Source organism: Mobula hypostoma, chromosome 1 (assembly GCF_963921235.1).
Source record: "Mobula hypostoma chromosome 1, sMobHyp1.1, whole genome shotgun sequence".
In the NCBI taxonomy this organism is placed as follows: Eukaryota; Metazoa; Chordata; class Chondrichthyes; order Myliobatiformes; family Myliobatidae; genus Mobula; species Mobula hypostoma.
Genome location: NC_086097.1, coordinates 2,885,364 through 2,910,167, shown reverse-complemented (window position 1 = coordinate 2,910,167; position 24,804 = coordinate 2,885,364). Strand labels below are relative to the sequence as shown.

General features: G+C 39.3%; 1 protein-coding gene across 1 annotated transcript in view; it reads right to left on the bottom strand.

Annotated features, from left to right (window-relative positions):
• The window catches only part of LOC134344062 (protein unc-79 homolog), a 403,221-nt gene that overhangs the window by 357,426 nt on the left and 20,991 nt on the right, over positions 1-24,804 (bottom strand). The window contains exons 2-5 of the mRNA XM_063043251.1: positions 16,693-16,813; positions 6,949-7,094; positions 1,320-1,490; positions 78-170 (exon numbers count right to left, since the gene is read on the bottom strand). Of these exons, the coding sequence (XP_062899321.1) occupies positions 78-170; positions 1,320-1,490; positions 6,949-7,094; positions 16,693-16,813 (531 nt within the window). The remainder of the gene's footprint in view (positions 1-77; positions 171-1,319; positions 1,491-6,948; positions 7,095-16,692; positions 16,814-24,804) is intronic.

Below are 24,804 nucleotides of genomic sequence, written 5' to 3'. Positions count from 1 at the left end.
ATTCAAAATTGTTTTGATGTTCAATACACTCACCAGTTTCTAAATCTTCAAGAGTTTACCCATTGTTTTGTGCCTACCTGGATTAGATGTGTACTGCATAGCAATCATTAGCATTGAAGACGCAGAATAATTCACATACGGTGGAATGCCTTCTCGTTTCGATGAACCCACTAGAGAGAGCATTTGGTGCATTACAAACTTTCACCTGAAAACTTTTTGTACAAAGTGAATGTTTATTTCTAAATAAAAAAAACATGAATGCCAAACTCATTCTACAGTACTATGCAGTATTTCCACACCAGACAGTTGTCCAGGTGAACTCCAGTTATGATGGCTCTAATGGTTTCCCTCACAGCTTTACCGCCCTCCCCATTCTCATTCATGTCTGAAATCAGCTGCCACTTCACTCACTGATGCAATAACCAACTCAACTCAAACACCCCAAAAAGAAGCACAAATGAGGCTTTGCCATAATTCTGCCATTGAACATTGGTCCAGTCCTGAACCATTATACAGGTCAGTTAAACAAGCATTATGGCTGAGCAAGCACATTGGGAATAGTACTTAGAAATTGGAGTAACTTAGCCAAATGACTGATCTAAAAACTGTTTTGGATTTTGGTTCTGGATGCTCACGAACAGCCTAGAAATGATGTTGTAAAAGTATATAATCTTTCATAAAATGTTAACTTGTCTAAACTTGCTCAGAGAATTTATTCCACTTGGATTCCTGTGTCTCTGACATGTTACATATCTATAATTTTACCTTCAATCTAACCTGGAGAAAATGAAATATTCTATCACCTCCACATAGCGCATGATTCAATCTTTGCTAAATAAATGAATTATTCATTGCCCGTTTCCTCAATCCAAGCCCTGGTTTCTCACTCCATTTGGGCTCAAGACTCACCCCATGCTGTTAACCAAGATTGTTATCTGTCCCCTCAGTTAAAACCTAGCTTCCTATCCCACCCACAATTCATGTACTGGATGATCAGTTAATTAGGAAAGAAAGCAGAGCATCAGCAAAACATGAGGTAACAGCAAATTATTTCATTCATAACACTGACAAGAAAAAGACATTCATAATAATTAATGTAATCCAACTGTAGCAGGCTCTCACCTATTGATTTATGCAAATGACTCAAAGAAAAATTAACAACATGCTAAGCAAGAAAACCACAAAGAAGCAGAAAAAGATGAAGAGGCAGAGTGAAAAAGGACCAGAGGACGGGGGTGGGGGGTGGCAAGAGGGAGTGCCGGGGGTGGGGGGCACAGAGAATAATAGTGGACATTTCCTCTACATTAAAATACACTTACATATTGCCATTGGAAGGAAAGACGTGCTCAGATATTCAATGATATCCTTGTGAAGAAATGGGGGAAACGTTGCTAAAGTAGAAATCATAGTGTAAGGTAAGGTACTCAGGATATCATCACTGAGAAATGGCAGCAAACACGTTGTAGTGTAAAATATCGACTGTCCTAAGTCTGTTTAAAAGAAAGAGAGAAAAAATAAGTCCAAAGCAATCCTTGTAAACAGGGTAGCTTACCTTAGAGAAAAAAAACATGTGAAGTGGGTTTCCGAATTTATTAAATAGATGCAATGACTTTGCTGAGGTATAGTATATAGAATGATTAACAGGCAGAACTGCCATATCAAATGATAAAATAAATAACAAGATAATCTAGCACAGTAATTATTAGATTAGTAGGCAGGGTTCCAGATACTTGGTCCAAAAAAAAACGAGCAGTTGTGGAATTAAAATTCAACTGCTTAAATGATCTGCGATTTTAACAAAAATGCTGGTGTCAGTATAGGCATGACAGTAACAGAAATTCACCTTTACAAAATTCACACACCACTACCCAACCAGTTAATATACAGAATTTATATAAATTCACTCACACCAACACGGAATTACTCCCACAGCCTATGGACTCACTTTTGAGGACTCTTCAACTCACGTTCTCAATATTTATTGCTTATTTATTTGTTTGTTTGTTTGTTTATGTATTTATTTTCTTTTTTTTTGCTTTGCACAGTTTGTGGTATTGTTGCACATTCACTGTTCATCTTTGTTGTGTTCAGGACTAGGCAGATTACAAAATTTGGTATAGAACAGATGGGCCAAAGGGTCTGTTTCTGTGCTGTCATGTTCTCTGACTATGACTCTCACTTCTTCATTGATTATATTGTATTTTTTTCTATTTATCATGAATGTCCACAAGAAAATAAATCTCAGATTATAAACAGTGACATATACGTACTTCGATAATAAATTTACTTTGAGCCTTTGAAGTAAGTACGTTCTCGGGGTATCTTTGAACAATGGTAAATAAATAAGCACAAAATGTATTGCTTTTCAACTTGCATTTCTTCATGCATATATAGATGATGCAGCTTCCTAGTATGGACTATCATGATACTTACTATTTTCTGGGAATGTGGCAGTCACCTGTTACAACAATCAAGCATAGTGGATTGTCCTAAAAGTCCATCTATTTCAGTAATATACTTCAGGGATGGGGTACTACAGCCCTTGCCTGATCTGGCTTATATGTGACCTACCAATACAGTTGACCTTGTCTTTTCAGGTCAGAAACAATTGGGAATGGCCAGCAACATCCATATCCAATGAACAAATATATATTTTAAAAATGTGAAAAGTTAAATCAATAAATGTGGTTTATTTTAATTCTTTACCTGAGTTAGACAAAAATAACATTAAAAAGCAATGCTAACAATACCCAACATTATGAAGGAAAAGTTGCACAGTAAGCAGAAATTCATAGCCAAGGTTGAAAATCAAAGTTACTGTTTGAGATATAATAACCCTCTGTAATCTTAACCTAAGCAGTATCTCACTCACTCACTGTGATAGCTTACAAGAGTTTGTTCAACATTCTTGAATTAATATTTTGACTTCTAGATTTAGACTTGACTTTTGTTAAAAAGTTGTTTTTTCAATTCAACCCAAATCTTTGATACTCAGGTTCCAAGTTCAAGTTGACTGTCATTCAACCATATACATGTATACCACCAAAAGGAACTACCTTCCTCTGAGCCAAGGTGCACAACACAGTACATATAACTCACACACACAACACAAACTAATATTACTACAAATAAATTAACAAATAATGTGAATTAACAAATAACAATGAATAACCTGAACACTGTAAATGTCCAAGCCAAGATGTTGATTTAACCAAATGAACTTCAACATAATAGCCTTAAATGCTTAGTATCTGTTAATGTATGAGACCTAAATGTCTACTGGACGGGCCACAGGCAGGTCCTTTCATCAATCAGTATGCAGTGGTGAGTTGACACCAGTACTAATGGACGAGAGCTAAAGCTGGACCTAAAGCCATGTACTGTACGTTAATCTCCTACAGCACAACATAATTCCATAGGAAGGAGGACATTACTTGACAGAAATAACCTGCAGACTAGTTGCCAACTGATTCCAATAGATGGTTATTTGTATCAATAAAAGCTTTATGCTTCTAGATTTCTAAAGATGCCTAATTCTATAGAGAAAGAAGTTAACTAATTGCAGTTCTTTGCCTTAAAAGATCTAGAAAGTCTTTGTGTTGAAAGGCCTAGATAGAATGGCTATGGAGAGAATATTTCCTGTAGTGGGGGAGTCTAGGACCAGAAGGCACAGCCTCAGAGTAGAGGAATGTCCATTTAGAACAGAGACAAGGAGAAATTTCTTTAGCCAGAGGGTTTTGAATCTGTGGAATTCCTTGCCACAGTTGGCTGTGGAGGCCAAGTCATTGGGTATACGTAAAGCAAAGATGGATAGATTCTTGATTAATCAGGGTGTCACAGGTTATAGGGAGGAGAATGAGGTTGAGGGGAATAATAAATCAGCCATGATGGAACGGCAGAGCAGATTCGATGGACTGAGTGGCCTAATTCTGCTCCTATGTCTTACTTCAAGGATTCTGCAATAATTGCTTACTCCAAATGTCGCTGTTAAATGGTAAGAATGAATAATGGCTCACAGACCAGAACTAGCTCTCAGAAGACTAGAGAGAAGAAGATGAAGAGAAAGGATATTTGCTGTGGCACAGTAAAATTTATTCATTTCTCATGACAAAGCAGCTGATCAAGCAGGTATATTATACTAACTTCATGTGCTTTGCAAACATCAGACTGAGATATTTTTCTCTGGAGAAGTGGAGGCTGAGGAGGGATGTGAAAGAGGTTTACAAGCTTATGAGAGGAACTTTTTCTCCCAGGGTTGAAATGTCTGATACCAGAGAACATGCATGTGAGGTGAGGGGGGTAAGTTCAAAGGCGAGGCATTTTTTTTTAATATACTCAGAGCATGGTGGGTACCTGGAATGTCCTGTCTGGACAGTGGTAGAGGCAGATACATTAGGGATTTTTAAGAGGCATTTAGATAGGACATGAATGTGAGGAAAATAGAAAGAAGTGGACAAAATGTAAGCAGAAAAGATGAGTTGGCCATTTGATTACCGAATAATTTGGTTCAGCACACAATTGCGGGCAGAAGGTCTGTTGTTGTGTTGTACTGTACTATGTTCTATACACAATACTTATAAAAAGTATTCAACCCCTTGAAAGTGTTCATTATTTATTGTTTTACAACAATGAGTCGCAGTGGATTTAATTTGGCATTTTTTGACACTAATGATTCACTTAACTGTACACTGAGAGATAGTCAGTGACTTGGAAATTTTCTTGTATCCATCTCCTGACTTGTGCTTTTCAATAAGCTATTCCCAGGGTACCTTAGAGTGCACTTTTATCTTCATGGCATAGTTTTTCCCCAGGATACAAACTCACCAGCAGCTAGACCTTCCAGATACAGGTGTATTTTTACTACATTCAATTGAAACACCTTGACTGTACACAGGTCTCCAAATTTAGATCACTTTGCAGAGATGTTTTCATTTTGAAATGAAAGAGACTTTTTCTGTTGATCAGTGTCCAAAAAAAAGCCCAATTAAATTCACTGTGATTCAATGTGGTAAAACAATAAAACATGAAAACTTCCAAGAGGGGTGAATACTTCTTATAGGCACTGTAACACCAATGGGATTCCCTGATTATTCAGCTGGTCTGCATCTATGCATCAAGCAGGGCAACGGCCAGTATCCTAACAACAGTTATCATGCTGGCATTTTCAGCAGGCCTTGACAAGAGGCCAAACATGAGGCTGCTTAACAGGATAAGACCTCATAATATCACAGGAAAGATATTGACATGGATAGAGGATTGGCTGATTGGCAGGAGGCAGAGTGGCAATAAGGGGGACTTTTTCTGGTTGACTAGTGGTGGACAGTGGTATTCTGCAGGGGTCGGTGTTGGGACTGCTTCTTCTCACATTAAATGTGAATAATTTGGACAATGGAATTGATGGCTTTGTGGCCAACTTTGCAGACGATATGAAGATAGGTGGAGGGGCAAGTAGTGTTGAGGAAGCAGGAAGTCTGCAAAAGGAGTTGGATTAGGAAAATGGGAAAAGTAGAGGCAGATTGAATATAGTGTTGCTAAGTGTATGGCCATGTACTTTGGTGGAAGGAATAAGATAGATTGATCCCAAAGGAAATTATAGTGTTACAGTAGCATTACAAGTTCACAGATACACAATATTAGAATAGAGGAAGAATAATTTTTTTTAAAGTTAGTTAAACAGTCTATTAGGTGGTGGGGTCACCACTTCCCCAGCTATAGGTTGACTCATTATACAGCCTTACGGCCGAGGGTTAAGAATGACCTCATACAGTGCTCTTTAGAGCAGCGCAGTTGTATTAAAGGCAGAGGCTATTGTCTAAATGGAGAGAAAATTCAAAAATCTGAGGTACAAATCTGAGATAAAATCCAACCAAGCAGCTCTCAAAATTCAAGGCAGTCTGCCATACATACTACAGCCTTCAAATCTCGATTTTTTAATCTGGATATACAGTGTGGAGCAGACTCTTCTGGCCCAATAAGCTGCACTGCCCAGCAAACCACTTATTTAACCCGAGCCTAGTCAGAGGACAATATATAATGACCAATTAACGCACTAACCGGTATGTCTTTGGGCTGTGGGAGGAAACCAAAGCACCCAGAGGAAACCCTCACGGTCATGGGGAGACAGTACAATCTTTCTTAGAGGACACTGAAATTGAACTATGAACTCTGACTGCCCCAACTGTAATAGCGTCGCGCTAACTGCTACACTACCGCTCTGGTAAATAAGATTTAAATGTATATCTTCACAGACAGTAGATGTGTGTGATTATGCTGATAGTTTTGTTTATCCCTTATTCCTCTCTAAACTAGGTATCTCCTGAGATAATATCAAATCACATTTAAGAGTAAACCACAGTTCTATGGGTCTAGAATCACTGTAACACCTGACCAGTTAAAGGTAGTAAATTTCATACCTGGTTATAAGGACACTGCTCCTTACCACCTGCTGTACAGCAAGCAGTTGAGGAACAGGACGATGACTAAGAGAGAGGGAAGAGGCAAGCTAGAAAGTGCCTTTCTGTCCAGGCTATATGACATTTAGTCTACCTGGACATTTTATTCGTTTTTTTTTAATTTAGAGATACAGCAGGGAATAGACCCTTCCAGCCCAATGAGCCACGCCACCCAGCAACCCACTTATTTAACCCTAACCTAATCACAGGACAATTTACAAGGACCAATTAATCTTCTAACTGGAACATCTTCGGACTGTGGGAGGAAACTGGAGCACCTGGAGGAAACCCAGGCATTCCACAAGGAGAGTGTACAATCTTTCTTAGAAAGGACATCGGAATTGAATGACAGCCCAACCTTCAGTCACACTCCGCTAACCACTTGATGACTTTGCTTAAATTAATATAAATCTATAAAAATGCAGTAAAATATGACAAAAGAAGGCAAAAACCTTATATTCCTAAGAGGCATTTCACCTCACACCTCATAGCTTACCGTGTTGGCCATGTTGTAACAAAGGGACCAGGTCAAGTAGAGTCACGAGTGTCACATAGAGACCTTGATAGTCCAATGAAGGGTATTCTGAAAGCTGTGCATCACGACTTTGCTGATTGCGCTCAGAGGGAGCATCGCGGAGGACGCTGTAAAGGAGGGAGCGAGTAACAGTAGGGTTGATGGAACTGACTTGTGGTCTTAGGGATGGGGTGAGTGGGAATGGCACAGGAAAAAGACACATAGTCATGGGCACTGTCAAATTGGAGCCATCTTGGTTGTCCTTCCTCCCTATGCGGGACAAAATGCTGTTTTGGAACAAAGAAAAAAAAGAGACAACAAAGACACAAAGAACAGCACATTACATTAAAATGACACTACAGACAACATAATAAAATACCAGATCAAAAGAGCACATAGGATCCAACCCCAAAAGAACAAAGGCAATTAAGTTATCCATATACCATAGTAGCTTTCTGATGTGCATATTTGGAATGAAATCAAAATTACTTGATTATTGCATCCTATGTGCTATCTGGTAAAAAGGAGCAAATAAATATAATGACATGTTCGAGGTGCCACCTCCATGTGAAGTTAATTTTACGGCTTTCAACGAGAAAACAAGATCATTCCCCAAAACAATGCAGGGAATACTCTCCTTAAGAACAGCCATTTATACACCAATAACAAGGATAACGTATTTTCATATGATGCACTGTAGATAGTTAGGGTAAGATAAACTAATATTTCAATTTGATTTATTAACTAAATCTCATATGTTCACTCTGCTGCAAATATTCTCATTAAATTTATTCCACTATACTGTCAGGGAAGATTTATCATACAGTTGCCCAAAAAAAATCCTTAAATGGAGCAACCAAAATCAAATTCTCCAAAACCAAGTTATATGTTGTTTTTATCTGCATTTATTATATATAGAATAATTATATTTTTAAAAAATATATACAAAATAATTCCGTTGTTCCAGTCTATTTTCTCTTCTCATGAAATAAAACAAACAAAAAGTGAGCTTCCAGTCTTAGAGTTATAGAACAGAACAGCACAGAAGTAGGACCTTCGGCCCATCTAGACTATACTGAATTATTAATCAGCCTAGTCTCAACTGGACTACAGCCCTCCATACCCCTCCCGTCCATCTACCTATCCAAATTTCTCTTAAATGTTGAAATCAAACCCACATACACCTGGCAGCTCATTCCACACTCTCACAACCCTCCGAGTGATGAAATTTTCCCTCATGTTCCCCTTAAATATTTCACCTTTCACCCTTAACATCGGCCCTCTATTTGTAGTCTCACCTAACCTCAGTGGAAAAGGCTAGCTTGTATTTACCTTCTCTATGCCCCTCATAATTTTATATGCCTCCATCCAATCTCCTCTCAGTCCTTTACGTTCAAGAGAATAAAGTCCTAACCTACTGAATCTTTTCTTGTATCTCCGTTCCCCAGAGCTTTTCGTTCTCTGAAGCAGAATGCGCAGAGAAGAGGCCTATAGTAATATTTGCATCAATTTTCCATGAATTTCTTTTGAAAGATTCATTAGAAAAGGCCAATAAAAATAGCACAGCTGCAGCAGAGAAAGAAAATGGATCAGACATGATGAAATAGCGGAACAGACTTAATGGACCAAATGCCTAATTATTCTCCTGTATCTTATGGAAATGTAGCTCCACTCAACTCACAACAGCCCTGACATTGAAGTGTCTTGACAGCCATGCTTTCTGGTCAATGCACAACATGGTGTAACTGTTTGTACTTCAGTCATTAGCTCAATCCTACAAACCAGTAAGTCCATGGGACTCAAAAGTTTATTGATGAGTGCTGGCTGCTGGTAAACAGCCCTTGCACATCTTCCTTAAACGCAGAATGCAAAGGCAGATGTGGCAGCACATGATCTGACTGTGGTAGCAAGAGAGAGATGCAGAAGAGGTTGACTAGGGTGTTATTATTTAGCGAGGCAGTGCAGAACAGGACCTTCCAGCCTACCAAACCATAGCACCCAGAAACTCACCCATTTAACCCTGACCTAATCACAGGACAATTTACAATGACCAACTAAACTTCTAAACAGTAAGTCTTTGGTCTGTGGGAGGAAACCAGAGCACAACGAGAAAATCTATATGGAAGACACACAAACTCCTTACAGAGGATTCCAGAACTGAATTCCAAACTCTGATGCCCTGAGCTGTAATAACGATTCACTAACCACTACGCTACCGTGACACCTTGTCTGGAAGTGAGGGCTGATATTGGAAAGGGTGGGTTATTTTCACTGGAATATAGACAGCCAAGGGACGACGTTAAAGAGGTATAACATAGAATAGTACAGCACAGTACAGGCCCTTTGGCCCACAATGTTGTTCTGACCCTCAAACCCTGCCTCCCATATAACCCCACACCATAAATTCCTCCATGTACCTGTCTAGTAGTCTCTTAAACTTCACTAGTGTATCTGCCTCCACCACTGACTCAGGCAGTGCATTCCACGCACCAACCACTCTCTGAGTAAAAAACCTTCCTCTAATATCCCCCTTGAACTTCCCACCCCTTACCTTAAAGCCATGTCCTCTTGTATTCAGCAGTGGTGCCCTGGGGAAGAGGCGCTGGCTATCCACTCTATCTATTCCTCTTATTATCTTGTACACCTCTATCATGTCTCCTCTCATCCTCCTTCTCTCCAAAGAGTAAAGCCCTAGCTCCCTTAATCTCTGATCATAATCCATACTCTCTAAACCAGGCAGCATCCTGGTAAATCTCCTCTGTATATATAATCATCAGAGCTATGGATGGTCAGAGTCCTTTTCTCCGGGTGGGGAGTGTAGAGATAGAGTGTAAACATTCCTTCTTCTCCAACCCGTTACCTTTTTCACCTACCATCTCCAAGCTTCTTTCTTCATCCCCCTCACCCACACACCTGGTTTCACCTATCACCTTCTAGCTTATTTTCCTTTCTTACCCCCACCCCCACCTTTTAATTCCGGCATCTTCCACCTTCTATTCCAGTCCTGATGAAGACTCTCAGCCAGAAAATCAACTGTTTATTCACTTCCAAAGGTGCTTCCTGCTGCATTCTGCCACCATTCTGTGTATGTTAATAGAGATAGAGGGCACAAGTTTAAGGTGAGAGAGGAAATTTTAAAGGAGACTTGAGGGTGTGAAATTGGTGGCCATCTGGAATAAGCTGCCAGAGGCAGCTTTAGAGGCAGATACAATGATAAGATTAAATTGGCATCCGATACTTAAGGAAAGGTATAGGGGGATTAACGGATAGGCATTACGTTGGCATGATTCAGGTAGGTCGTAAGTGCTTAATAGGGGCAAGTGGGGTTACATGTCGATGCAATGCCTATCTTTACTAATCCTACTTGCCCTATATCTCAAGCAACACACACAAAATGCTGGAGGAACTCAGCAGGTCAGGCAGCATCTGTGGAAATGAATAAACAGTCGATGTTTTTCTTCAGGGCTGGAAAAGGATGAGGGAAGATGCCAGACTAAAAAGGTGGACGGAGGGAAAGAAGGGCAAGCTAGAAGGTGATAGTTGAAGCCAGGAGAGAGGAAAAGGTAAAGGGTTGGAGAAGAAAGAATCTGATAGGATTGTAGACCATGGGAGAACAGGAAGGAGAAGGGGCAACAGGGGGAATTGATAAGCAGGTGAAGAGAAAAGGTACGAGTCCAGAGTGGGTAATAGAAGAAAAGCGGAGGGGAATAAAATTACCATAAGTTGAAGAAATCAAAGTTCATGCCATCAGGTCGGAGGCCATCTAGATGGAATATGAGGTGTTGCTCCTCCAACCTGAGAGTAGCCTCATTAAGGCAGAAAAGGCCACGGATCGACATGTACACCTGCTTATTAATGCAACTATCTAATCAGCAGAGGTTCAATTGTTGTTCAGACCAAATATCAGAATGGGGAAGAAATGTGATCTAAGTGACTTTGACTGTGGAAAGATTGTTGGTGCCAGACTGGGTGGTTTGTCTGTCTCAAAAACTGCAGATCTCCTGGGATTTTCACACACAAGTCAAGAGTTTACAGACAATGGTGCAAAAAACATCCAGCAAGTGGGTGAAAATGCTTGTTCATGCCAGAGGCCAGAGAAAAATAGCCAGATTAGTTTAAACTGACAGGAAGGTGACTGTAACTCAAATAACCATACATTACAACAGTGGTGTGCAGAACAGCATCTCTGAATGCACAACAATCCAACTTTGAAGCGGTAGAAGATCATGAACACACACTCAGAGGCCAGTGTATTAAGTACAGAAGGTAGCCACTGAATGTATATTAATTGGGAAAGGAAATAGTGGCTGGAGATCTTGATGGTTTTGGGAGTGTATATATCAGACAATCCAATGACGTTTGTGAGATTGAGAGGGTGACAGAGTGGACAATCCAACAGGTTATTATTTTTTTTAAAAGAGCTTACTGAGTCAGCAGTGAGTGTTCCAACTCCGCCAGGCCTAGAAGCTGTACTTTTAACAGGCTGTTCAAGCCTAGCAAGCCTATCCTGCCTAACTGACTAATCTGACCAATTAACTTATTGACTGGTACATCCCTGAAATATGGGAGGAAACCTATGAGATCGTGGGGAAATGTACAAACTCCTTACAGAGAGCATCAGGAACTAAACCCTGATCGCCGTTGTTGCAAAGTGTTCCACTAACCACTATGCTACCTTGCCACCTCCCCTTTAATGGCACATATGGATTAAGTCAAAAAGAGCTACTTTCCCCAAGTAGTTAGGCTGATCAACACCTCCACTTACTAACCCAGCCTTCCACAACCCCACCACCACTAGTTTAACATTTCCTGTCAGTCACTTTATGTACAGACACTTCTGTGCATAGCATCACTTTATGGACATACAATCAATGTATATAAGCTATCTTGTGCATTTATATTTATTGCATTTTTTAATTATTGTGTTCTTTTTCTTCTCTTTTGGATCTGGAGTATTTGCTCTCTTTTACACCTTGTGTACTGGAAATGACATTAAACAATCTTAAATCTTGAGTACTTCTTACCTAAATTTCCCATCCTGATTGCCTGTACTTTCAAACAGAATGACAGCTAGCTACCACATTGTATTAAGTTATCATTCTCTGATTACAAACAGCCTGCTGCTGACCCCAACCTGCTTCTCTTACAGTGGGAATTGAGGCTCACTTAGTGCCTCTTCCAGATTCCTGGACTTCATAACCTTGTGCATAACACACAACTACATATTTTTGGAAGACTCATTCAATATAATCTGTATATCTGCAACTCAGGAAGTATAGGAGTAATGAGATGCTGCAAAGCAAATGATGTACTTCTATGCTTCCATTATTAAGTAAATCCTCAAATTGTATAATTTGAAGAAATCTCAAAAATATACTATTGTCATCAGTGCACACAGAGTAGGAAACGTCAGTCAGTAGGCACGTCACCTGTAGGGTTTCCCCCAAGCCTTGAATTAAAAACAATATTGTGAAACACTTACAACCAGTTTACTCAGTCATCAAGAAAACCCAGGGAAAAGATAAAAATGAATGAATAAAATAAGTAGTAATGTTCTCTAATTACTTCAATTGCAAAGGGGACACAGTAAAAGCATTAATATATGAACTGATCATCAAACTTCTATCTTCAGTAAATCTACTGTATACAAAAACCTTCATTAGAATAATTTATTCACATGGGGGTGGCACGTATGAAACATGTTTGAGAAGAATAAACATGTGTGTTTGATATACAAATCTGTAAACAGCACATGTTTATCACGCCAAAATAATGTCTGTATGTAAATTATGATACTGTGACAGTATCATTAAGGGTAATGAATTTTAACAGGTGTGTGATTTAGTGAACAAATATAGAATTCTAAGATGTAATTAAGCTACATTTGTAGGAATCATAAAAGAATATATGCTAAAGATTAATGGCTGATAGCATATGTGTATGAGCTAATGGGAATGGTATTTATGTATGTTATTCATTGTTCCATCAGATTTACTGAAATAAAAAGTACTTTTTCCATTTTCTGAAATACAAACACTATTTTGTTCTCTCTAAAAAGGCAGTATTATCTAAATTCGGTAATAATAAGGCAAAAAGTTGTGCACAGTTACTGAAATGCTGATAATTTCAAAATCAATGACTCACATACAGCAAATTTTAGAATATTCATACATTATTTGAGTTGCATCCTGAGAATGATGCTTTCCAGTACATCATTCATATTTCTCTCTGGTAAATATTTCTGAATTATTTTAAATTTGAAAAATACAGCACTTTTTAAATGGGACTAACACTTGAGTTACAACATACAAGCAGATAGCAGACTTGATCAACTTACAACAATGCACATCTTATTGATCAGATTTTGCATCAGTCTGAATGCACTTTATTAAGATCATTGTCTAAATATCCATTAGTTACGTTGTCCATCCTGTTTTATATGGACGTTATTTGATAAACATTATTCTAATTTATTCGGGTTTCAAGTTATTCATTAATGATGGCTTTACATTAATGATAGAAAATAATATCAGTGTCTAATCTTGCATTTGTAAAAATATATCTTATAAATATATCTAGTATTTAAAATATCATGCACAACCTTTTCCCTCTATTTACTCTAAAACAGTAACATTAGATAATAAAAATTCTTATTCATCAAGCACTGTAGAGTCATTTAATGAATGTATTAAATTTAACCCCTTGATATAAGCCAGTCTCATTATCTCTGTTCAGGTAAATATTCTAAATTTCTATATCAATATGACTCATTAAAATAATGAACATAAGATTTCTAAATGGCCCATGAAAACTACATCATTCATCTTTTGCACGATTTATTTGTAACTGAGAATAAATTTTATTTCTTGTACTGCTGCAGCAAAACACAACTTTCACTATATACATGTGATAATAAACTATGTTCTGAAATAAGATTTAATTATGATATTAAATATAAATTTAAATGCTAAATCATAATTAATTGCAAAAAGTGAGAAGCTTTAAAGGAATGCTGACTACAAGTTTTAAATAGGTTTACTTTTTAAAATAATTCCTTCTCTAGCATTACTGAAATGCAAATAATTCTGTGTCAAGGAATGATCTTATGCAATCTATGCTTTGCCAGGGAAAGTAATAACTTGCAGATCTTGAAAATTTCAGAATTTGGCCAAGCAGTAAGAGTTCATGTGCTTTGAGAGAGAACGTACTCATCCCAATGGGTGCAAATTTGAAGGTTTATCAGTAAACTTTAACACCTTTCACACACTGCTTTAAATGCTCTGTAAATTTATTGGTTGATATTTCAACTATTTTAGAAGTCATCCTACCTTGATTTGCATGACAATTCATGGGTCACTCATTAATATTTTTATTTTATTTTATTTAGAGGTACTGCACGGAACAGATTCTTCAGGCCCAAAGAACTGCACCTCCCAGCAACCCACCTATTTAACCCCAGCCTAAACACAGGACAATTTACTATGACCAATTAACCTGCTAACCGGTACATCTCCAGACTGTGGGAGGAAACCGGAGGACCTGGGAAAAAAAACCTCGCAGCTCACAGGGAGAACGCACAAACTCCTTACAGAGGGCACTGCAATTGAACTCCAAACGTTTCAAGCTGTAATCATGCCATACAAACCACTATGCTACCGTGGCACTAGGTTGAGCCAGTGCCTTATTATAATTACAATACAGTAATCATATTATTAATATGATGGTTTATTGGGTTTGGGGGATATGCAAAATCAAACTGTCACACAAAAAGTACAATGATTCAGAAGACTAGACATTTTTAATATCTGTTCTTTTGCCAATGTTATGATGCCCTGTTTTTAGGTTTCTTGAAACTCAGTTTGACCCAGGTTCAAAAATACTCAACAATATAAAGAATACACTGGCTTATTGAAAACAATACTTATGATAAGGATTTTTGAAGATTTAGTAATTATATTCTCAAATTATTATTTTCAATCTAATCAGACCTGTTATTTACCTCCAAGACTTTCTAAAAAAAGGCAGCATCTTTGTACTCTTTATTATCACACAATATCTAGAAAGTCTGTGTCTTTCTATTTCTTTTGAATAATTTATGCTCTTGGCTACTCAAGAAGACCCACTTTGACAATATTAGTAAATACATCATTTCCTACTCTACTACCAATACTTATATTAATCAATACCAACTCCTAAAGCAAATGAAACAAGAAAGTTTATATAAACCTCCCACACTGAACCAACTGTTTATTAGAAGTCCAAAATTCTTTCTGCGATCTGATTTCTCCAAATTAGATCACAGAACAGTACAGCACAAGAACAGGCCCTTCAACACACACTGTTGTGCTGTACCAATTAAATTAGTAATCAAATGGTTAACTACTCTCTTCTACCTATTCAAACATCTGCAAATAATATGCAATTGCTAATTACAGAATGTCTAACAACAACCTAGGGAAACTTCCCTGTCAGCCATCTCTGCTTGAATACACCCAAATCCAAAGAAAGTATTATTTATCATTAGAAATCTAAGACGGAGTTTAATTTTCTTGGCAGATTTTACTTCATGTTACTAATCATACCTTAATCAATTTTAATGAATTCTAACAGATCAGTTTGTTGTTTCCATATTGTGAGCTGCCTTTTGTACTAAAGTATAATCCAGTCATGTATATTTAAAATGCATACCTTGCTTTCATTAATTTGTTGTTTGCATTGCTTGTACCCATTTTTATATGAGATGGCTTTTATCTGTCTAAAACAACTATTAACTGTTAAATAGTTATAGTGGACAGATAAAACACAGATTTAATCAAGAGCATTGTATATGAAGGGCTCAAAGCTTTATTGATAATCCCTACCATCTATACCACAATCTCTTTGACCAACTACCATCACGGAGGAGGTACAGGAGCAGTAGGACTAGGACTGCCAGACTGGGTAACTACTTCTTCAGTCAGACTATAAGACTATTGAATACTCTGCCACCACAGAGGTCTCAGCACCAGGACAGCAAGTAGTTTGTTTACTATACTGTTTACCTGTGTGTTTATATTTTGAATTATAAATATTCATTTATATTTTGAATTATATTTTATTAATATATATTTAATTTTATATGCTGTGTGGGATATACGTTTTATGGGTACACCATGTCTGGAGGAATGTTGTTTCATTTGGTTATGTATCTTTACAGTCAGATGACAATAAAACTGAACTAAAAACTTTACATTGGTTTTACTTTTGGTTATTCAATGAGACCAAACTCTTGGTGAACTGCATGCAAATCTGATGTTAATTTGTACTAATACTATATGTGATATTAATGCTTCATGCAAAATCTCTGTCACCTCTTTTAAAACAAATGTTGGAACATGTCTTCAGCCCATTTACATCAGCAGGTAAAAATTAAAGAATGGAGTATCATCATCTGATGACAAAAGCTCCACTCAGAACAGTGAATGGCCCCAAGTGGGAACAAACATCCACATCAGTAACTGTTTTATTTCTGACCTAAAATTATAAAATTCACTTACTAAGACGGAGCTATTGTATTAATGTATTTTAGCTGATAACATTTCGTTTTGAATATAATTAACAATAACTTTCCTTCATGATTATACAAAGGGTGAAACATTGAACTTCTATACCAATGTCACATTATCAAATATTATGAAGTAATTACTCAATTATTTTCAGAATCAAGTAAAAAGAAACAAGACTTACCTTAATAATGTCTGTGAAAAGTATTTCAATGTGTTTGCGATATCAGTTCCAGATGGGACAGGATAAATATTATGAAGAACACGGTTGTGGTATTCTTGTAAATAACGGACCTTAGATGCAACTGAATAAGTGAGAATTTTGGGAAAAGGTTAGTTCTTTTAATATACAGTTTATGCTACAAAATACTAAAAGTTTTTTAAAAACTATTTTAGGCAAACATGCTCAAAACATATTTCCTTTGTTCTTTTAATTTTTTTTATTTGATCCTTTTCAGATATATACTGGATAAAGTTTTTAGGAACACAGACTACTAGTACTTTACTAAAGTGATTATACCTTTAAATTTCACAACATATGCCGGTAGTAATAAACCTGATTCTGATCAGGCACTTGCTAAGTGATTACTTTTACAGGATAATTAGCACCGAGAAATCCAACAAAAACATCCTGAAGAAGGGTCTCAGCCCGAAATGTTCCATTAATGCTGCCTGACCTGCAGAGTTCCTCCAGCATGTGTGTGTTGCTTTGGACTTCCAGCATCTGCAAAATTTCTCATGTTTAGAATAATCATTGTTCATGCTCAAATTCATTCCACAAACAAACAACAGCAATTAGGAAGAGCAATTCTGAATGTTTTTTTTTAATTTTTAGGCCAGCAATGGTCAAACTCCAAATTCTGCCAAGACTATGTTGACCCAAGGATCATCCTTGTGTACATTGTGAACAGCAGACAATGATACAGGGCTTGCTACAGAAACATGGATCGAAACACAAATCTATCTGTACTAGCATCAAAGTTCAAAGTAAAATTTATTATCAGAGTACATACATGTCACCATATACAACCCTAAGATTCTTTTTCTGCAGGCATACTTAGCAAATCTATAGACTGTAACTGTAAACAGGATCTGTAAACTGTAAACATCAGGAACTGTAAACTAAAAAAGCTGTGCCAACACAGATATAAATAAATAGCAATAAATAACGAGCGTGAAATAACCAGACACAAGAGTCCTTAAATGAGTATAGCTATCCCTTTTCTTAAAGAGCCTGATGGTTGAGGGGTTGGCTGTGTGACGGGATCCTGAATTACTCCTATGAACTGTGCTTTTGAAAAGAGAGAGAGTTATTTAACATCGATATCTTGTTTTGAAGAGAAAGAGAGACGAAGACTGACTGTTGGTCTGTCACTTTAAGGCACGAGAAAGAACTGGCTAACTTTTGGATTTCTGCTGAGTTGGAGAGAGAGAGATGGCACCGAGCAGCTCATAAGTTGCTATGGTAACTGAGGGCGGTTACTTGATGGACAATCGATGTTATGATTTTTCGCCAGCCGTGTTGATACTTCTCAAGGACACGGCATGCTTGTGCATTTCTTACACAGACAAAGGAAGGAGGAGTTATTTGAGTGACAGTTGATGCTCAGCACGGGAAGATAAAATAGAAGGTCAGATGATAGGCCTCAGACACATGCTTTGGACACTGAATGAGCATTGTTGTGCCCGCAGAAAAAGTGAGTTTTGGAGGATCGATCGGCCAGATCGATCAGTTGCTCTTGCAGTGAAAAGGAAAGGGGTTGAAAGGAGCTGTAAATGTGTCCACCCTCGCCTGGGTGATAGCTCCACCACAGAAAACCAGTCCCCTTTGTTAAAGTCACAGTCAGTGACTTTTAAAGGATTTCAAAGGACAACGAGAAGATCGACGGCGTAAGCTTAACTAAAAACTCAAATCTCTCCCTCTCTCTCTCTCTCCATCACTATTCAACTCAATACCACGAACTGAACTGAGCTGAACTTTACTCATCATTGTAAGACTGTATCTTTTTACCCCTAGGCTTAAAGAAGCTTGGTTTTTCATACATATATTTCCACACTTACTGATATACTTACATATATATATATATATATATATATATACACACACAAATAAAATCATTGCTGACCTATTTAACTACATTTATATTACTGTATTGCGTAGTTACTAATAAATATTATTAGTTAGTAGCAATACTGGACTCCAAAGTGTTTTCTATTTCTGCTGGTTCTTTATTCCCGTCACGGGGTACGTGACAGTTGTAACTGTTAGGGAACCTGTTGGTGTGAGTCCTGAGGCAGTTGTACCTTCTACCTGATGGCAGCAGTGAGAAAAGACCATGGCCTCGATGGCGAGGATCTTTGATGATGCATGCTGCTTTTCTACGGCAATGTTTCACATAGATGTGCTCAATGGTTGGGAGGGTTTTACCTATGACGTACTGGGCCGAATCCACTACTTTTGTCGGATTTCCCGCTGAAAGGCATTGGTGTTCCCATACCAGGCCATAACGCAGCCAGTCAGCACATTCTCCACACATCTATCAAAGTTTGCCAAGGTTTTTTATTTCATTCCAAATCCCCACAGACTCCTGAGGAAGTTGAGGTGCTGTCATGCTTTCTTCACTATTACGTTTATATGATGGGTCCAGGACAGGTCCTCTGAGATAGTGACATCCAGGAATTTAAAGTTACTGACCCACTCCATCTCTGATCCTCTGATGATTACTGGTTCACGGACCTCTGATTTCCCTCTCCTGAAGTCTACAATCAGTTCCTTGGTCTTACTGACATTGAGCTGTTGTTATTACACCACTCAGCCAAGTTTTCAATCTCCCTCCTGTTTGCCGATTCATCACACCACAACAGTGGTGTCATCAGCAAACTTGTATAATAATAATATACTCTGTTGTTACAGCAGCAACATTTAAAAACAAACTTAGCAGTGTGCAGACTTACCTAATAAAAAAAATGTAATAATAATATACACAATAATAATTTACCAATGCGCAATAATGTACAATAAGCGACGATAGTACTATGAGCAACACACAAAATGCTGGAGGAACTCAGCAGGTCAGGCAGCATCTATGGAAAAAAGTACAGTAAACGTTTTGGACCGAAACCCTTGGGCAGACCTGGAGAAAAAAGCTGAGCGTACATTTAAAAGGTGGGGGGAAGCAATAGAGAATCACCAGGTGACAGGTGAAAACCAGAGGGGGAGGGATGAAGTAAAGAGCTGGGAAGTTCCTCCAGGTTTCACCTATCACCTTGTGTTTCTCTCTCCTCTCCTCCAACTTTTAAATCCACTCAGCTTTTTTTCCTCCAGTCCTGCCTAAGGGTTTCAGCCCAAAACGTCCACTATACATTTTTCCATAGATCAGACAAACCCAATAGGCAGACCACAGGCCAGGTCTGGACCGCGCCAACCCACTGGCACTTACGTGAACACACCTGTCATAATATGTAAATAAAGTGCGCGCTACTCTAATTTATTTTAACCTCATCCCACACCCTACACCCCCGTAGAGCACGCGACGTCGAGTTGATTAAAACGTGTGCAATTGATATGGCTGGCTAAGTCTTAAGTCATGATGAGAAAACCAAGAAAACGGTTGCGGAGCTATTAAAGACGGTGCCATTGTCGGCTAACACGGCAACAAGAAGAGTAGAAGTTTTAGCGGAGGAGTGTTTTTCCAGTCTAGTCACCGATTTGGAGAAAGCAGAAGCCATATCACTAGCCATAGACTCCTCCTGTGACCGAACCGATATGGAAGAGCTATCTGTGTTCGCAAGATTTTTTGATGGGAAGACCTTTCGGGAAGAGCTACTTTGTTTGCTTCCTCTGCCTAGGTGCACAACTGGGGAAATATTTTTTAACGAATTGTCACAGATCTTTGAGAAGAATGGCTTGGATGTGATCAAGATTGTGTCCGTTGTCACTGATGGGGCTCCGTCAATGGTGGGACAACACAAGGGCTTGGTAAGCAGGTCTGCCGCTGTTAACCCAGCACTCTTGGCATTTCATTGCATTATTCACAAATCAGTGTTGTGCGCTAAACTGTGTGGGGGAAATGAAAGAGGCGATGGATACTGTGACGAGACTGGTAAATGTCGTTCATGAGAGTTCTAGTCTGCAACATCGCCTTTTCAGAGCATTGCTGGAGGAAATGTCAGCGGAACACAAAGATCTTTTCCTTCATAATGACGTTCGCTGGCTGAGCAAAGGCCGTGTGTTGGAGAGGGTGTGCGACCTGCGCGATGAGCTTGTGTCATTTTTATCCAGCCTGCAGAGCCAAAAAACTCAAGGATTTAAGAGATTTTTAACTGACAACAAGGTGATGGCACATGTTCTTTTTTTGTCTGACATCATGTCTCATCTAAATCAACTTAATCTGCAATTACAAGGCAACAACCACACTGTTGCGGACATGTACAAGGTGACTGAAGCTTTCCGGTCAAAGCTGAACCTTTTGGAGAGAGACATTCACGGGAGAAAGTTGCACTTTCCACGTCTGCGGGAGCACTGCGAGAAGAACGAAATGCTGGAGGATCCAGTGATGAAGGACTTCATGACGAGGCTGGCAGAAAACATCAGGGAATGATTTGAAAGCTCCCCTAAACTCTCAGGTGACATCCTCCTCTTCCTGAGACAGCCGTTCTCCATTTCAGCTGACAGCCAGTGGACTGCAGAGGCCAAAAGGCTGGTACCTTCCATAGATGAGGCAACTCTTCAGATGGAGCTCTTGGAAATGGGAACATCTGATTTGCTCAAAGCACAACACAAGGACGTTGGGGTGAGTGACTTTTGGATCAACGTGGTTCCCCAAGCTCAATTCAAAAACACGAGAGCTACTGCAATGCTCCTACTCACACCGTTCCCCTCCACGTACATATGTGAGTCATCGTTTTCTTCAATGAACTCTGTCAAGAACCAGGACAGAAACAGACTCTCCCATGCACATCTTGGCCAGTGTCTCAGGATTGCCACAACAGAATACAGGCCCGACATCAAAACGGTTGCCTCATCCCGTCACTGTCACTTCTCTCACTGATTGGTGAGTGAATCAATTTATTTTTGTCCATTTGTCAATCTTATTGTGGTATAATAATATGACAACAACAATAATACCGATAATTTCATTTATAGCTACACTTCATATGCTACAAAGCTTAATTAAAAAGTACAAATAGATTAAATGAGAGAACAGAAACAGTGGAAAAGGCACTACTACTAAAACTGTGTGGAAGAGAAGTGGTGAAGACTACCATGTTTTGTGTGTGTGTGTGTGTGTGTGTGTGTGTGTGTTTTAAGTCCCAGATGATTCTCAATGTGACATCTGACAGTTGTGATAGTTAGAGTCATAATTAAATGGTTGGTTTTGGACTTACTTTGTTTCAAGACTCAAACAACAGGAATTCTGCAGATGCTGGAAATTCAAGCAACACACATGAAAGTTGCTGGTGAACGCAGCAGGCCAGGCAGCATCTCTAGGAAGAGGTGCAGTCGACGTTTCAGGCCGAGACCCTTCGTCAGGACTAACTGAAGGAAGAGTGAGTAAGGGATTTGAAAGTTGATCTCCCTTCTGGCACTTATCCGTGTAAGCTGTACAAGTACTACACATGCCCTTACACTTCCTCCCTTACCACCATTCAGGGCCCCAAACAGTCCTTCCAGGTGAGGCAACACTTCACCTGTGAGTCGACTGGGGTGATATACTGCGTCCGGTGCTCCCAATGTGGCCTTTTATATATTGGCGAGACCCGACGCAGACTGGGAGACCTACGCTCTGTCCGCCAGAGAAAGCAGGATCTCCCAGTGGCCACACATTTTAATTCCACATCCAATTCCCATTCTGACATGTCTATCCACGGCCTCCTCTACTGTAAAGATGAAGCCACACTCAGGTTGGAGGAACAACACCTTATATTCCGTCTGGGTCGCCTCCAACCTGATGGCATGAACATCGACTTCTCCAACTTCCGCTAATGCCCCACCTCCCCCTCGTACCCCATCTGTTACTTATTTTTAAACACACATTCTTTCTCTCACTCTCCTTTTTCTCCCTCTGTCCCTCTGAATATACCCCTTGCCCATCCTCTGGGTCCCCCCCCCAGTTGTCTTTCTTCCCGGACCTCCTGTCCCATGATCCTCTCGTATCCCTTTTGCCTATCACCTGTCCAGCTCTTGGCTCCATCCCTCCCCGTCCTGTCTTCTCCTACCATTTTGGATCTCCCCCTCCCCCTCCCCCTCCAACTTTCAAATCCCTCACTCACTCTTCCTTCAGTTAGTCCTGACGAAGGGTCTCGGCCAGAAACGTCGACTGCACCTCTTCCTAGAGTTGCTGCCTAGCCTGCTGCGTTCACCAGTAACTTTTATGTGTGTTGCTTGTTTCAAGACTCCATTTTTTTTTCCTTGTGAGACCCACAACACAGGCTTTGAGAATCTCAGGCCTAAGTTATTATTACTACTACTAATAATAATAATAATAATAATAATAATGGTAATAGCAGCAACAACAACATCTGAGGATCACAGTTTGAGGATAAAGGGGAAGCCTTTTAGGACCCAGATGAGGAAAAACTTCTTCACACAGAGAGTTGTGGAAAAATAATTGGGGAACGCTGCCATAGATGCTGCCTGGCCTGCTGAGTTCCTCCAGCATTTTGTCTGTCTTGCTCCGATTTCCAGCATCTGCAGGTTTTCTCTTCTCTATTGTACTATGATGTGTGTTCTCCTGTTGCACAGATATGAAGTGTTGTAATGCTTACTGCATTTGGGAGGAAAGATTTTCTGTAATGTAATATGGTGTTGAGGCTGTACTTGGCTACACAGTCATCGGTGTAAAGTGAGAATCTGAATTTGAATCACATTTAACATTATTGGCAAATGTGAAATCTGTTGTTTTGTGGCAGCAATGTAGTGTACTACATAAAGAAATCACAATAAGAAAATATAATTGAAAAAGTAGTACAAAAAGAGAGCAAAATATATTGAGGTGGTGTACATGGCTTCATTGTCCATTCAGAAATCTGATGGCAGAGGGGAAGAAACTGTTCCTGAAATGTTCAGTGTATGTCTTCAGGCTCCTGTACCTCCTCCTTGATGGTAGCAATGAGAAGAGGGCATGTCCTGGGTGATGGGGGTCCTTAATGATGGATGCTGCCTTTTTGAGGCATCATGTTCTGAAGACATGTGCTTGATATTAACTGTCATTTTAAGGAAATTCTCCCAAATAAGACCATATTAAAAAATTTGTGACAGTAAAGGCATCTATGTCAAACTATCATTTATTAACTGCACTTCTGGCTTCCATACTTGAATACTAAGCAAACTCATCACCAAACTCTGAACCATAGGAGTTAATGCCTCTCTCTGCAACTGGACCCTTGACTTCCTGACCAACACACCACAAACAGTCAGAAAAGGCAACAAATCCTCTGTTACCACTTTTCTATACACTGGTGCTCCACAAGGTTGTGTCCTCAGATCCCTACTCTACTCCCTGTACACTCATGACCGTGAGCACAGATTCTACTCAAACGCAATCTCAAATAACCATCAGTCAGAGTACAGGAAGGAGATAGAGAGCTTAGTGACACTGTAACAAGACAACAACCTTCCCTTGATGTCAATAAGAGCTGGTCATTGACCTTAGAAAGGGGGACAGCGCACATGTTCCTGTCTACTGTACATCAATGGTATTGAGCTTGAGAGGCTGAGAGTTTCACGTTCCTAGGTGTAATCGTCACCAATTAAACTGAGCTGGAGCAACCACACTGATGTCACAGTGAAAAACGTTCATTTATGCCTCGACTTCCTCAGGATGTTCAAGAAATTTGGCATGTCGGTGTTAACTTCTTTTAATTTTTATTGATAACCATAGACGAATCTCAAGGTTACATATACATCTCTACTTTCTGAGGAGACTGAGGTCCTTTAACATCTGCCGGACGATGCTGAGGATGTTCTACGAGTCTGCGGTGGCCAGTGCTATCATGTTTGCTGTTGTGTGCTGGGGCAGCAGGCTGAGGGTAGCAGACACCAACAGGATCAACAAACTCATTCATAAGGCCAGTGATGTTGTGGAGATAGAACTGGACTCTCTCACGGTGGTGTCTGAAAAGAGGATGCTGTCCAAGTTGCATGCCATCTTGGACAATGTCTCCCATCCACTACATAATGTACTGGGTAGGCACAGGAGTACATTCAACCAGAGACTCCTTCTACCAAGATGCAACACAGAGCGTCATAGGAAGTCAATCCTGCCTGTGGCCATCAAACTTTACAACTCCTCCC